At 39.9% G+C, this 16,194-nt stretch overlaps 1 protein-coding gene across 6 annotated transcripts in view; it reads right to left on the bottom strand.

Moving 5' to 3' along the window:
* The window catches only part of PCSK5 (proprotein convertase subtilisin/kexin type 5), a 378,572-nt gene that overhangs the window by 160,858 nt on the left and 201,520 nt on the right, over window positions 1-16,194 (bottom strand). For all 6 annotated transcript variants that reach the window (XM_019554922.1, XM_019554924.1, XM_019554923.1 and 3 more), the window contains one exon: window positions 14,911-15,011. In XM_019554922.1, the coding sequence (XP_019410467.1) occupies window positions 14,911-15,011 (101 nt within the window). The remainder of the gene's footprint in view (window positions 1-14,910; window positions 15,012-16,194) is intronic.

Raw genomic sequence — 16,194 nt, 5'->3', positions numbered from 1 at the left:
TCGATGATCTTCCCAGGTCCCTTCCAGCCCTAAAATCTATGAAATCTATAAATTATGGCACAATTAATCAATCTGAAGATTAATCACATTCTTAAGCAAGAACTAATAGCATTATCCTAACTGCCTAAAAATAACACAATAACAAAATGATCAGAGTCAAATTTTGAGCCTTTTGCTCATACTGAGCAGCTTCCTTCTAAACAAGTAGTCCTACTGACAACTTTAGAGCAAGCTGCTATTAAATATGAGTACAGGGATCAGAATCTGTCCCTTTGTGTAATATTTAGGGCATAAACAAAAGTCAAATGAAACAAAAAGGTGATCAGTGAAAGAAAGACAAGAAACTTCATTGACTCTGATATATGACACTTGTAGGAACACATTGAGAGGGAGTAGAAAGAGACAGAAGTTATGCTTTGTTAAGAAAATGGTAAGTCAGTTAGAAGGAACCATAATTATTATATCAGGATGGACAATTAATACTTCATCATCACAATCGGGAGTCTGATCAGTCTATCTAAAAGAAATTTCTCACTAAAATGGCAGAAGAGTCCTTAAGTCTAATTGTGAAGAAAAGGTATAAGAAAATATCTTTTAAATAAGTCAAAATAAAACACAATTTCTCAAGATTTACAAAGAGGAAACATAGGCAAATCCAAAGTTGTCAGTTGGCCTATTTTGGAAATCTTAGCTATGACCAGATAGGCATGGATTATTTGTGCTATGAGTCATTTAAACAAATGGTATCTTTGGATTCCTCCATATCTGCTCTGGAATACTTTGTCAGACGATCATTTATTGAGGATATAACAGGTTCTAATGAATGCTAAAATTCAAGTCTTAGCTCAGCAAAAGCATTTTTAGCACTCTTTCCATATGACTCCACCTCAAGAGGTCACACAATACTTTTTTTTTTAAACAAAACACAACAAACAGCTGCCTGGCTTCTCCATAAATTCCCTGTCTCTCACAGATCAGCAAAACTCTTCCAGTGTTTTCTGAAGCCCTAAGGCAAACCCAACTCCAATGATTCATCCAAATTCTTATTCACATTTTCTGAACGATGAATTATAATATTATTCAAATGAACTGACAAGTTTCTCTCACTGCAAACAGAATAAAATATTCTTGGCTTCTTTTAACTCCCTAAGATCTCCAAACAATTCTCCACTAGTAGTCAGGGTTGTTGGTAGAATTGGCAATGAAAAACATTATGTTTGCAGCTTTTCGTTTTGCACCTTTTCTCCCCCTATCAGCGTCTGAGTTTAACACCAGAATACCACTTCCAGGCTTAGCAAAACCTGGTGATGCCCAGAACATTGGGGTAAGGATGCTGAGAGTTGCTGCAAATTTAACTAGGAATGGACAATAAGAAATAGTACAGGCATAGGTAAAGCTCTATTCAGCACAGCACAGCCTTAATTTGGCAGTTGCTTCTCTGATACATGTACAGTGCCTGCCCCTGTTTTGCTTTGGTAGCACTTACAAAATGAGTCATGTAAACAGAGATTGTGAGATGTGCTGCTCTGTGATAAAGGGTCATCCTTACCCAGCCCCAGAACAAAAACCAGAAAAAATTCTTTTCCCCTTGTGTCAGAAATCAAAGTGAGCCAGGTGAGAGATCACTGTCCTCTTCTCTGTTTCTCTCAGCAAAAGGGAGATGTGTTGCCTTTTGTGATATGCTTTCATGATTTGTTGTCAGTGCACCTTGCCCCTGTGTACAATGATATTCTGTGCTAATGAGAGCCAGACCTTCCCAGTCTGGCCCTCAGAGAGAATAGTTTTGAAGATCTTCATGGCTTTTAAGACACACCATTGTGTTTCATGGTAGGTGAAGAGGGTACCTTGGGAAGATGCAGCCAAGTACATAGATGTCAAAACTGTAACTCACATATGTCTGAAAAACTGCAGATCCAAAAATGGAGCCCAGCGTTTAAAAGTCTAGACATGCAAACACCACACACTTTTGGTACATTTTGAATGACTTCACTTGTGTTGAATAGCATCTTCCTCAGCAGTCAATACTGTTTGTTTTAATGCAGTAAAATACATCATGAACACATCTATTAAAATCTAGCCCTTTCATTATATAAGGAAATATCTATCCTGATTCCTGAGGCCTCCTCTGCTGATACAGTAACGGGGTCCCTAGTTATTATCCCAGTAGGATCAGAACTTCAGTCGTTCTTCTTTTCTATAGCTATTTGTTTCTGCCCGTTTCCCTCAACTTCCTTTGCTTATATCTTATTCCAGGATCAGGCAAACAGGTAAGGAGAAACTGTGCAAAAACTCTGCAAACAAAGGCCTCACTGAGAGTGAAACTGATTAGGATTGTACAATTTAAGTTCATTTCATTCAGAGCTACCTCTGCAGCTGGCTTACTCAGTTGGCTTTTCTATACAAGAACAGAACACTCCTTATGTAGAAGTACTGATATTGGTCAGTAAACATCTGTTGGGAGCAGGCCAGAGAAAGTGGACTGTAATCCATCCAAATGCGCTGCACTGTGGGAAGATACTTTTGTGGATTTGTTCATGCCTTTGGGGCAGTAGTACTGGAAGCACTAACATAATCCTTACACTAATGCATCCTGTTACCCGGAAGGATAAAGAAGGACTTGCTCAGCAGTTGTACAGCTTTGTCTGGCCTCTCTGAGTTGACCCTGAAGCCAGCCTAGGTGGCTTCTATAGTGGAGGGAAGCCCTGGCTGTTTCTGACTCTAAGACCTTGGCCTTTCGGTCTCTGTTTCTCCCTGGTTATCTGTGGCCCTATCTCAGAGACCTACCTTCTAGTTCAGCTCCCAAGGAAGGGTCTTTACTTCTTGACATGGAGAGAGAAGTACATCCCAAAGTTCCTAGCAGCAAGACAGCTCCTCTTAAGTAAAGGCATTTTCTGGGGTAAAAGCCATCTAGCCAGAGATGTTCTGCTCCTTCCAAAGGGTTAAGTAGTCTTGCTGTCCTCAGTCCAGCCTGCAGAGCCCCAAACACCCTAAAGTTAACTCAGCTCTCCTCTTTCCAGTCCATGTGGTCCTGAGCCCAGAAGCTGCTTGGCTATTTACGCTCTTTAGACTCTTCCCTTCACAAGATGACACCTTTCTTTTTCAGGCTGTTCTATCCATTGTGATGCTTATCTCAGCCTGCTTTCCTTGAGGCCCAGGACCTCATCTTTAATTCCACCTTTTTGAAGTGTCAGAAAAATGTCAAATCTGTTAATATGCAAGGTCCATTTTGTCTTACAGTAATCTCTGGGACCTCCCAGGGACTCTCTTAAGTATCTTTTTCCATGTACAAGATAGTCAGGGAAACAGAAGCACCATTGTTAAAACATGAATGGATTTAAAACATAAATACTACAATAAAATCCATACTCCATCACTCACTCCATATACTTTGTGATACTATCACAAAATAATAAAGCACAAAACTCCTAAAGGTTTGAATGTTTTCAATTCAAAAGTATGTTCTTAAATTTCTGTTAGAGCTCCTAGTTTGGGCCTTCGGTAATACCCTTTTTTCCACCAGTTTACAACTCAATTTACATAATTTACTTTATACTTTCTAACTTATGTGCTTCAATATCTCCACTGTATACCTCTGCATTCTAAAGTTTTAGGATGCATTTTATACCATGAGGAATTTAAAGTTTCCTGATTAGCTACAATTGCCTTTAATCCTTTGGATTATAGTTATGGCCTGGTTTAAATTGCGGGGCCAGCTCACATCACAGCAGCTCCTTTATCTTGGAGTTCCCCACCATGTACCCTCCTGCTGCTGATTGGCGGAGGGGCCCTGACAGCCCCACTGCTTGGTCCTGATGGCCAGGAGGCAAAAAAGTATACTTTTAAATATGCCATGGTTTTTACCGCCCACTGCTTGCTGCTGACCGGACAGGAGGCAAATACCACAGCATATTTAAAGTTGTGGTTTTCACCTCCCAGCCATCAGGAGGAAGCAGTGGGGCCCCTCCACCAATCAGTAGTGGAGGGCGTATGGGGGAAACTCCAAATTAAAGGAGCACCCATGCTGCGAGCTGGGTTCACAATTTAAAATAGGCCCTAATTATAGTCTCTAGGGCTCATGTACACATATTTTTGCTGTTTCATGCACTGCAACTGCATGTCTGTTTGCATGAGCAGGATTTCTTGCGCATTAAACTAAAACTCTTTGGACATAGTTTAGTTTGGCTCATCAGGAATTAAAGTGTCACGTCCATGGATCCATTGCATGTAAACACAAAGGCACTCCAAAGATGTGTAATGAATTTCTTTGTCCACCAGATGGTATTGCAACTTTTTTATAGTTCATCCCTTCAAATTGCTTTGGCTTTCAAATTGCTTCCACTTCTTTTTCTTGTGTGGCTTTTTTCTTTTTTTTTCTTGTTTGCCAGTTCCCTGCTTCCACAGCTGCATGGCAAGGCATGGGCATGGGGTGGGTGGAGGGCCCCAGGCCAGGGGGACAGTGCTGGACTGTCATGCTCTCCTGCAGCTCTGGCCAAGGACTGGGCTTAATTAATTTGAAAACCTAGTGTGTGTAAACACAGATGTGACACTCCAAAATAAACAAGTTTAAATTTTATAAACCCCTTTTAATTTAATGAAGATTAAAACCTGTGGTGTGCACAGGTGCCCCTATTCTTCATGGTCAAAGGGGACAGGACAAGGACCAATGGTCTCAAATTACAGCAAGGGAAAATTAGGTAGGAAGAACTTTCTCACATGCATTGGAATAGGCTTGGAAAGGCTTTCCAAAGAGATTGTGGAATCTCCATCCTTAGAAGTTTTTGAGTGTAGGTTAGATAACACTAGCCTAGGATAGTTTAGACAGAACGTTGTAACACATGACCTCCTGAAGTCCCTTCCAGTCATACTTTTCTATTATTCAGTGATCTATTTATGTTTATTATGAAGACACAATCTTAATTATATGCACACAGAATATGATCTATCATCCTAATTAGCGTTCATTATAAATACTGATCTGGGGTTATGCTCAGTCCTATACAAACATGTAGAGATCCTGTCCTAGTTTAAACAGTTTACAATCTAATAGGAAGATAAACAAAGTCCTTCATACGGATGAACTGGGAGCTGGAGATGGAGGTGTGGTTGGAGGGCTATTTTGAGAGATTTCCCAGGAGTACATTTTAGAGGTACTGAAAAAGGCACACAAGAAGAAACAGACTGTTCAAAAGCTAGTGGGTGGGATGGGGGAGAAACATGAAGGTGAGAGAAAAACCACAAGTCCCTAAAAGGGAGGATTTAACGAGAACAAAGGCATGAACTTGTGTTGAATGGGCAGAAAGAACAGGTTCTACTGCCATAAAGAGATGGACACCTTTTTCAGTTGAATTTTTTGTTTTGTGAAGAAAAGATTTAGTGAAACGAAAATGTTTCACTGATTTTACCAAACTGTTCATTTTGAAAAACAAAAGAATGCAGGAATTTAAAACATTTTTCAAAATGAAAACTTTAGATTTTTATAAGAACTATTTTGTTTTTCCGGCCAGAAATAATTTAATTTAATTTTAAAATGAAGAGATGTTTAAAATATTCCTTAATTTGATTTGAAATATTTAAATATGTTTACAATGGCTCAAAATTAAAAACAAAAGGTTATATTTCATTCAACATACATTTTTTTTTAACTTTCAATTCACTAAAAATGTCTAAACAACACAGTTTTGATTTAACTCAAAATAATCATTTTTAATTCTTCAGAATTGCCAGAGAACTGATAAATCTGTTATTAACCAAGTTCTATTGTGACATTGGAACGTCCATGGTATAACCAGTCATAAAACAAGAAGTCAATGAGGCTGTACTCACTTTCATATACTATAAACCTCATTCTCTTTAATGAGGAATGAATATTACTCAATAGTTTCATGATTTCTTACCACAATATTTCACTATGTTTTGGAAAGTCATTCTACTTACAAGACAGACAGGTAATTTAATCTTGCCAGGGGCATTAGTACCAGCTATTGAAGCCTCAAACACTTTGCTGAGCTCACCCATGTTATGTTACTAGATATCAAACACACCCAACATCTGTTTTACAGAGCATCAAGGATCTTTTTTTAATGATCACTGAACAAGGGCCAACATTTTCAACTACTTTTTTACCTGTATAAGTGCTAAGCAACCGCAGTTCACACTGAGGTCAATAAGACAAATTGGTACTGAGCACCATGAAAACCAGATGACTTTTATCGTGGATTCTAAATATGATTTTAGGGGCTTAACTTTGGGTATTCACGTTTGAAAATGGTACCTGCACTAGAATGGATGGTTAGGTACTAACAGACAATTTGGTGTTTATGATCAGAACAGATCAAAAGTTGGCTGTATAATATTCTGAATCATATGTAAAAGGTAGGATGATCATTAGGAACACAAAAAGAAGGCATTTTCCATAATAAAGGTAATAAATTTAATGATGAACACTTTCCCTTCCAAATTGTGGTATTCTGCTTTATGTCATATAGCATCTAAATACATGGAGATGTTAAACGTGAGAATGCATTGTCAGTCAAAATTAGCACTGTATGAAGAACAAGCCAGCAGATCCTCTAGTTTCAGTCATACCTGATATTGAAACAAAAATGCTTTTATGAACTAATTTGGCTCAAAAATTGTTTGTGATTACTTGAGCAGAAAAGCAACAACACATATACAGAACATGACCCGCTACCTTGATACCTTGAATTGTGATCTCATCAATTCTCTTAAACTAAGGAACAACCATAAATTGGAATGGAGAACCCCAAGGGAACTATTTCATCAGTACTGAAGTGATATTGGTAAACATCATGTGACATCTTTTTCTTTTTAGCAATCAGTACAAAATAAACGCATCTACATAGTACTTGAAGCTCGATTCAGTTCTTATGGGCAAAGTAAAGCCTTACAGGTACTTAGGATACCATAGCACCTTTTCACAAACGTAACAGTGCCTGTTCCTATATTTTGGCCAGATTCCAAAATGGGTTAACTGCCTTTTGTCTGCCTAATATTAAACATTTACATATTCATTCTTTTTAAATATTTCTTAAGCAAGGGCCAATTACATGTCATAAGGTTGCAGGTGTATATTAAATATGGCACATTCCCTCTGAATAGGAGGAAAAAACAGACATTCCAAAGTAATTTTGCTAAATAAATTATTCATTACCAATTATTCACACATTCGTAATCGACAGCCCTCCACTGAAAAAAGTGAGTCTGCCTGTGCCCAGATTGCTAAATTCAACACTCTATTTTACTTCAGTTGCTGTGGTGACTCACAAGCAGTGACAATTTTTTAGCTGTTTTGAAGAGCTTTGTATGTCAAAGTTAAAACCTTGAGTTGCGCCTGGAAGGAAATAGGTAGGAAGTGCAGTAGTCAGAGGGCAAATCTTAGCAGGTTCTTTGAGATGGGTGATATATTTGTATGGCTAGAAGGGTGATATATTTGCACGAGCTGTAGTCTTCAAGTCTACCCCCCCAAGACTAGAATGCAATAAAATGACTAAAAGAGGTCACATGCCCACCAGACGCATACGAAGGTAAGTTCTGATGAAAAGAAACAACCTGAAGATCATTTGCTTTGATGTTGATATCCCTGCTGCTCATATGTTGTGGTTCAGGCATACACAAACATACATGTGTAGAACAGGAGTAGTGAGAAAGCAGTACTTCAAGGAAAAAATCTCAGGTAGCCCTCTCAAGAAAAAAAGAGAACTGCTGAAGAAACACATAGTCTACCCAAGCTGTGGACTATAGCCTAAAAGTCAAAGCAACAAGAACCTGGGATGGATTTAGATTTTTAGCATCAGCAGCTATATGCATTTGGGTGAGCCTAATCACCCTACACTCAGGGACAGAACCAGGATTTCCCAAAGTGAGGTGTAGGAGCAGCATTGCACTCTGCACAGAGCTTCAACTCTCTGCTCCCAGCCAAGTCCTACCCCCCACTGGTGCAGGTGCCATGGGTGCCTCTGGGAACTTTTTAAAAGTCTGTAAAGCAAGTGAAAATCCTCTCTTCATGCTCAAAGATGCATCCTCTTCTCAGCCTCACCTACTGCTGCAGCTTTCCCCACTGTCCCAGGGGGCAGGAGAAGCTCCAGCTGCCTGCCCCAGCCAGGTGAATAGGAACTGGGCTCAGTTGGGGGTGGGGACTGAAAAGCAGTGGCAGGGATGGGAGGACGGTTTCCCCTCCTCAAATATGCTGCTGGGGATTGGGCAGGGAGGGGAAAATGACTCTCCCACCATGCTGTTGCTGCTGCCCCTGTCCTGGGTTGTGCCCAGACCCCTGAGCTGCCCAGCTGGGGTGGACTGAAGTGGCTCTGGAGCTCCCTTTGCCCGTAGGACCGCCAGGAAAGCAGGAGAAGCCAGTGTAGGAGGGATGGGAAAGGAATGTGCTTCTGAACACCCAGGGTAAGGGAGGAGGTAGGTGCAGCTGCATCATTGCACTGTCTCCGGATCCACCCCGTCTACATTAATAAAAATATAGGCAGTTATGTAATAATGCTCAAGCTGACATTTTGATCAAAATCTGAAAATGCTCAGAATGTAGCCACATTTAATATGTTACATCCGACAAACAATATTAAAACAATGTTAAATTTGCACAGTCAGGCATTTGTAATGTCGTCTCTAAAATTAAGAGCTTAAAAGATGGACTACTGGAATCCTGCTACCCTCTCTGGCTTCACGTCAGGCTCTTCCTCCATCTCATCTGGTTATGTGTAATAGGAATGCTGATAGAACAAGACAGACAATCTGGTGTCTACTAGATTAGTGAATAGTAGTATCTAGGAAGAATAACATCAGAGAAATTCCTATTCAGTCCCTGCAACCCAGGCTGAAGAATGCTCCATGAAGGCAGAATTTTCATAGAATGAGCATATGCAAACTGAAAATTTTTCAAGGGTCATAACTTGGACAAACGTCATTGACAAAGCAAAATGGACAGACCTGACATGTGAGTAACTCCTACCCACTCAGCTTCTAGAATGGAGTCTCTAGAGCTTCGCAATGAAAGGTTGTACATTTTTTTTAACAAGGAAAAATACAACGTAACTTCAGTGAACCACTTTTCCTGATGTTTTCTGACACCAGCCAGGGAAAACCATTACAATTTGGCAATGTTTTATATCTGAAAACACAGTCTTTATAATGGGAATTACTGAGTCACCTTAATTGAAGGCATTGTTCCTGGCTTTGCCTAAATACAATATTTAAACTATTATCAATAGAATATTAAAATTCAGTATAGCTCAAGATGAACTGGGTCCAAACCTGATGATATATGCTTACACTTGTCAAATATATAATTTGTTAATAAAACTATTTATAAATTGATTTAAACACATAAATTTATAAATGTTAAACAGAAACTCTTTAAGCTCAAAGTATATTTTATTATCTAGTATGTCAAAGGTCCCCTCAAGTAACTGCCCACAAGTCTAGCATGGTCAAGACAGTAGTTTCTGTCACTAACAACATACAAGAAATGATGTCTGTTATCATGTGTGAGTACTTCTGTCTCCCCAGCCCAAGTGGTCAGGTACCCATTTAGAGCGGGGGTCATTTGGGGAGAGCCTTTAGCATAGTGTGACAGAGTACCTTTGGTGCCTGCCACTTTAAGGCTTGAGAGCAGGCAGCAGTGCAGCCTGCAGGTGTGGGCTAGCCTTAATCAGGATCACATGACCCTAGGAGGGCTCTGGGGGTGGAACAGCCTCCATTTTAACCTAGGTCCTCAGAGCTGGGGCAGCAGGTTGCTGCTAGCAGCTGAGGAGGTAATATCTGGCTGAGCTGCTGAGAACACCTTGGAGGTAAGGGCAGGAGCTATGGGGATGGCAGGAGGCTCCTGGTCCTGGGTATGACTGAAAACTGCACCCTGCCAGGGAAGGGTGGTCTCGTGGGGCAGTCTGTGGTAGAAATCAGTCCCCCAGAAATGCCAGGCCAGTTGCCTCCCTGGTGAAAAGCAGGTAGGGGCACCTTAAAACCCCATTCCTCACATCCTGGTGGGTTAGCTCGAGGCAGGGACAGGCATGGGGCTAGGCACAAACTAGAGAGAGGCACCTGAGGCCATAGGGTGAAAGACCCTAATGGCATGAGGCCAGGCATACCTAGGAAGAAAGACCTGAACCCATAGGGTAAAAGACCCTAGTGTTAGCGGGGGCTGGGCATGCTTAGGAGAAGCACCTGAAACACACAGGGTGAAAGACCCTGGTGGCCCCAGTGATGGGGGCAGAGAAAGTGTGGCCCCAGTGAAGGGAGAGAAGTATGTAGAGGTCTGCATAGAGTAGGGTGCATAATGGTGGCCCAAAGTGCTGTGCATGAGATGGGCCAAAAGCAGAGCTCAGCCCGGAGTACAGCATAAGCCACGTAGAGTAAGGTCTGTGAGAGGATGGCCTGAAGTGATGAATGCACCCTGGCTGGAGAGTGAGTAGGGAAGCCCAAAGTGCTGAGTAGAGTAGGGCCCGAGGGGAATCCAGAGTGCTGTGTGGAATAAGCAGGTTGAGCGTGGCCTGTGAAGTGGCAGTATGTGAGAGGCCTGGTGAGAGCAGGCAGAGTACAAAAGGCCCTGTGAGAGAGGGTTGTGTGAAAGAGTGCCGGTGGAGGACAGACTGTGTGCGCTGAATGTTACAGGCCTACAAGGGGCAGAATTTGGCCCAACCTCAAGCTGGAGCTATTCATCAACTTAGGTTGTCATCTGCGAGGCATGGGAGGACAGAGTCGTGTGTAATGCCCTTGTCACCAGGGTAAGCCTCTCGCCTTAGTGACATCTCTCAGAATTATTGCTATCAAGGTGTGGCAGAAAAGGAAGGTGGGTGGTTAGCCCAGAGACAGGCGGGTGGGCCGACATTACGACCTAGCCCTGAGATGACCCCCTGTCACGTATGGTCTGGAGATAGACTCAAACTCATGCTTTTGGAACCACTGGGAGATGCTACTCTGGTAGCATAAAAATTAGTGGATAAAAAATAAGGGGGAAGAATACTTTAGCTACTCTGCCATGGCTTCCCCACCTCATATGTGGCTTTCTTAAATTTGCTTTTTCTTATCTGCAGCAATCAGGCATGATGGGGTTAAGGGCCCGCTATTCTTGTTTCATGGACTTGTGTGTGTGGGTATCAGTTTATAACAGAAGAAAGAAAAGATTTAAAATGTGCATTTGGCTATAGATGGGGATAAAGTGTAGGTGGTACGGACTTCTTTACATCTCAGTTTTTTATGTTATACTATGAGCACGTCTACATGTGTCGCTATGGCGACATTGTTACTAAACCATGATTTAGTACTTCCTTTTGCTGCATTTATTTTTAGCAGCTACTTTACTGTAGTGGCACGCTATAATGGGGGAGTACATTGCTACAGCGAAGTAGCTGCTGGTCAAATGTAGATCCCAGTGGACTCTACATCACTGTAGCACATTACTGTGGTGTCATAGTGTCATGTGTGGATGTGCCCTAGGTTGATCTTTTCTGAAAAATTCAAGGTAATTGCACTGCTACTTTCTTGAGTGGATCAGTGCTATCAGCACATTAGTTCTTTATTCCTTTCTAACTTGTTCTAATCCTGCCTTCACATTAGCAAATACAAGTGTAGAAGGTAAGTCATATCAGGGGAATCAGGGAAGGAAACATGGTTGCTTCATGTGGCATACTGCAGCATTAGAAAAAAAAATAGCAGGTTAATGCTGCCTGATTTCAGCTGCTATTTCTAAGTAATGTAATTATAGTTTGTCAAATCACAGAGAGAAACACTGGTTCTTGTTAATAAAGGAAAATGATTTTTTTCCTTTGGAGGTAAGTAGTTTATTTCTCCTAAGCGTAGGAACCACCTCGAAGGTAATTTTGAGACATTCCTTACTTGAACTTTCTTTAAGAAGATGATACAATGCTCACTGGAAAGAATCTTCTTTCATATAGGCTCTCCCCTAATTCTGATTTATGCAAATCTTGAGTTAAAACCCTCCCTCAATTGGAAAGCTTTTCTGATCTGGCAGTAGAATGGTATTAACTAAGTTGAACATTTTGTATTTAAAGATAAGAGTGCTACCCAAGCCAAATTAATAGAATATTACAAATTTACCTCCTCCTGTGCTGGTTTACAGTGAGAAAAATTTTGCATTATGCAAAGATGATGAAGGAATGGAATACAATTAAACATCTATTTACAGAGCTGAAGCAGGATAGGAATTGAAACTGACTGTACGAAGTAAATGACTATTTGTATATTATAAGACAAACTAAAACATAAAAGATCAGAAGTCTGGCTTTTTGTGTGTGGTACTGTTTCCTTAGTTATTTCAAAGCAGCAAACTTCTATGTATCAAAACAATAAACTTCTGAATTCTATGCTTATGTTTTATGGTACAAACATTTGAGAAACTTGAATAGTGGCAGCTCAATTAGGCTTCTTTGGTGTCCGCGTGTGGACATGTAGTATTTTTTTTATACAAAAATAATGGTGAGCAGTTCTTGTTTGCAAGAAAAGTTTGTGATTATTATAGGTTAAAATATTGAAATGAATTCAGCAAATCCCCCCAAATTCCCAATCATCAGTGTTCACTGTTGACTTTTCCAACTAGAAGTCCCACTACAGGGGAAGCAAAGCTGCTCAGGTGGTACAGCTGTATTCTGTAGCAGGTGTCCCACCACATTTTGCTGCAGGAAAGGGACATGGCAGGCTAAGGATGATCAAAGAGAATGTTATAAGTGATCAAAGAGAAGTTTATAAAAAGCCTTATTCCATTGTGAAGGAGTTATTCTTTGTTTTTAATGGTATACAGTTCCAATTCCTAGCTCTCAAGAAAAATGAAATACTGGATCATAAATCTATCACTTTACAGGAATTAATATTCCATGTCTTGGGTATCAGGTCAAGCTAATTTTGTAATATTGGTGGAAAATTCCAATGGGGAGTAAAAAGGAGACAGAAGACATTTATTTCTTCTACCAGTTTTACTTTAAATGACAGTTGGCTTTAGACATATGATTATAAATAAAACCAGTGAATAAAAATTGGGGGGGGGGAAAGGGTACAGGTAAAAATTCAAGAAAAGCATATATATTACATAGCACAGCATTTATCACGTTTGTAATAACATTTTTAATCTATCCCTGTACACACACACATATAGCCATATCCAGTTTTGGAAAGGAAATGAAGAATTCTTTATCCACTGAAACTGCCTGGGGAGGTTCTTCATCTGGAATGAAGAATGTCATTGGAATTTGGACACTACTAGGGTTATAATCCTGACTGCTGTAAAGTACTGCAGCATAATTAAAGAGACAAAAATAGTTGGAGTCTTGGTCTGTATCTCATCTGCATTCAGCAGTTATCTACATTACTATTTTAGTACGGTATTTTTTTTTATTTCTATAGTGTCTGTTCTCATAGCATAACTTGGAAGAAGCTCCTGTATCACCGGTACTACCTTCAGTTCCCATCAAATAACTCAACAGGTCCAGTCCTGCTGAGCAAAAGGGAGCCATGGAAAGTGTAACCAGTCAGCATGTTATAAAATTGTAACCAGAAACAGTAAGGCTGCAGATACTGTGTGTCTGCTACTGTACTTTGAAAATTTCAGTTATAACATTGAATCATCTGAAAACCCACTTAAAATAACATAAAAAGAGACACAAATTAAAATGACAGGAAACATCAATTTGTTAAAAAGTAATTATAGAAAAAACCTCTGGCAGCATGAAATTTTGGTGCACACAAATGTAATATTATCTGTATATGTGAGTTCTTTAAAAATTAATGTACACATTTTTACAACTGAGATTAAGAAGCGATTGAAAGAATACCTTCTTGAAATAATAGTGCTATATTAATTTTTCAAAGTAGTTTTTGTCACTAAGCATTGCATTAAGAAAATCTAATTATAATGACAACACGTGCTTCTCTATTTAAGATTATATCAACTTTTCCATTACAATCTCTTACTTTCCTAGCTATGTAACACAGTGGTAAAAAAAAAAAATGTGTCCTGCACTGAATCCTGGTGAAAAGATTCTCTATAAAAAAGCAACATTCCTAAAAAATGGAAGTAGAAATCTGTTTGTTATTACAAATTACATAGCTGAAATAGGTACCATGCACACATTTTTTACTCCATTCAAAGCGGGGTCTTGTAACGTATTGGGGATACCTTCAATAGATTAATCTCAATGTAGTTAAATGCTCTCTGACCCTTAGACAATACATTCTATAAATTAGAAACATTTGGTAGTAGATCATTAACCTACATAATGGACACTTTATACACAGATAATCTAACACAATATATAGGGAAATAATCTGAAATGTGAATTTATGTGTGAATATATCAATTTGTAATAAATTCCCAATGGTTCTTCCAGGTCTAAAACACACATTAAAATTTGTTCTAGATACAAATGACAAAATACAGCAGTTAGAGAAAAGTTAATAGGATTTTTTCTTGACTAGGCACTAGTCTATGTTTTAAAAATCTGTAATGTAGATACTTACATGATGGAAAAGTTGAATTTAGCAGCAGTGGTGCCTGCCACCCACCTCCCTGGTGCACCATGCCACTCCACCTCCCCGACAGACTGTGCCCCATGCCCCTACAATTCCAGTCAAAGTGGGATGTATGTTCACCCTAACCATGAAGGTTCCCTAAGCCCTTCAATAGAGCTGCAAGTGCCCTAGTCAAAGTATTATGTGTATTATGTCAAAGTTTTAAGCATCCACCACTGAATATTTTGCCTTCATGTCTGTATCTCAATTTTCCCATGAGTTAAATAGGGATGATAATGTTTCCCTACCTTTCAAGTATATTGTGAATTTTTACTAGGGAGTCTCTCTAAAGCACTTTGAGATCACTGGGTGAAAGCTGCTAATTACTTATTACATTTTTTTTTCAGAGTAAAGCTCAAATCTTACTTCGCTTCCAGTGCCAGTGCAATGATACCTGCAGCCATAGGTGCAGAGGCTGAGGTTCCAGTATGGCTGTCTGTGCAACGATGCCTCAGGTCTGTGGTAATCTGGAAGAAAGGGAATGTATGAAATTTAGAACACAGTGTCAGAAATTAGGACAGACTTCATTTGCTCTAGTGAGTCGCATGCAGATGGATGGATTTTTTTTTCTCAACTGAGGGAAGAGTAAGAAAGGCTTCTGAATACGTTGATTTGAAGCTCTCTTATTCCACTTGGAGCTGAAAGATATTTGTGAATTTAAGTGTCCACTTGATTGGATAGCACTGAAAATGTAAGTACTCTATTTTCATGGCAAAAAACTTGCCAACTGGGCAAACACATAAGCAAAAATGAGTTAGACTTTCACTCTGACATTACTTTGTACTTATACAGCACTTTCCCCCAATGAATCTCAAAGTGCTTTACAAGTCTGATGTGTTACACCTCACTACATTCTCATAATGCAAGCTGGTATCAGTTATGTCCATTGTGCAGATGAGAAAAGTGAGACATGGAGGGGTTAGATGATTTGCTGAGGTCACAAAGGAAGTGCTTGGTGGAGTTTGGAATAAAAAACAGATCTGCTGATTCTATGTGGTATAGTTTAACTGCAAGAGCTTCCTTTCTTCCTTATATAATAATTCATCTGAAATTAAGCAATAATTCATGCAAAAACTTTGACTTGCACAAATAACTTACTTCAGTCATGTTAACAGTCAGACTAACCATCTTCATATGTAATACACAGTCTTATCTTGTACTAAGTTGCTTACAAAATAAAAACATTTCACCAATCATTTAAAATATGGCCAAAGTGGAGGTATACAATGCCCAGCACTATATTAACTCATGAGACGAGACAGGATCTTGCACTCAGCATTAAGACATGAACATCTTGGAGAGTACTTATAGGTAGGTATTTCTGTGTGAGTTCAAGACAGCTGTAAAAATATATTCAAACTGGTTTTGATACTGATTATTTCAAGGGATTAGCACAGAGGTTCCCTCCCTAGATTCCTGATTCAAATACAAGAGATTTTTTTTGGACTGAGACCGATCCGATTTCCGATACAGCTGCGTGAATCTGGTAAGTCCATTGTGGTGAAAGTGGAGTGGGGGGGGAGATGACAACCCCTGCAGTGAGGGAGGGGACAGAGACAGGTGCTACCCAGCCAGGGTGGGCCGGGGCATGGTGTGGGATGAAGCCAGAGCTCCTGGAGGGGGCAGCTCCTGCCTCTGCTTGCATCCCGG

This window comes from Crocodylus porosus, unplaced genomic scaffold (assembly GCF_001723895.1).
Source record: "Crocodylus porosus isolate Cpor-Errol unplaced genomic scaffold, CroPor_comp1, whole genome shotgun sequence".
Lineage (NCBI taxonomy): Eukaryota > Metazoa > Chordata > Crocodylia > Crocodylidae > Crocodylus > Crocodylus porosus.
This window is presented reverse-complemented; position numbering and strand designations above follow the sequence as displayed.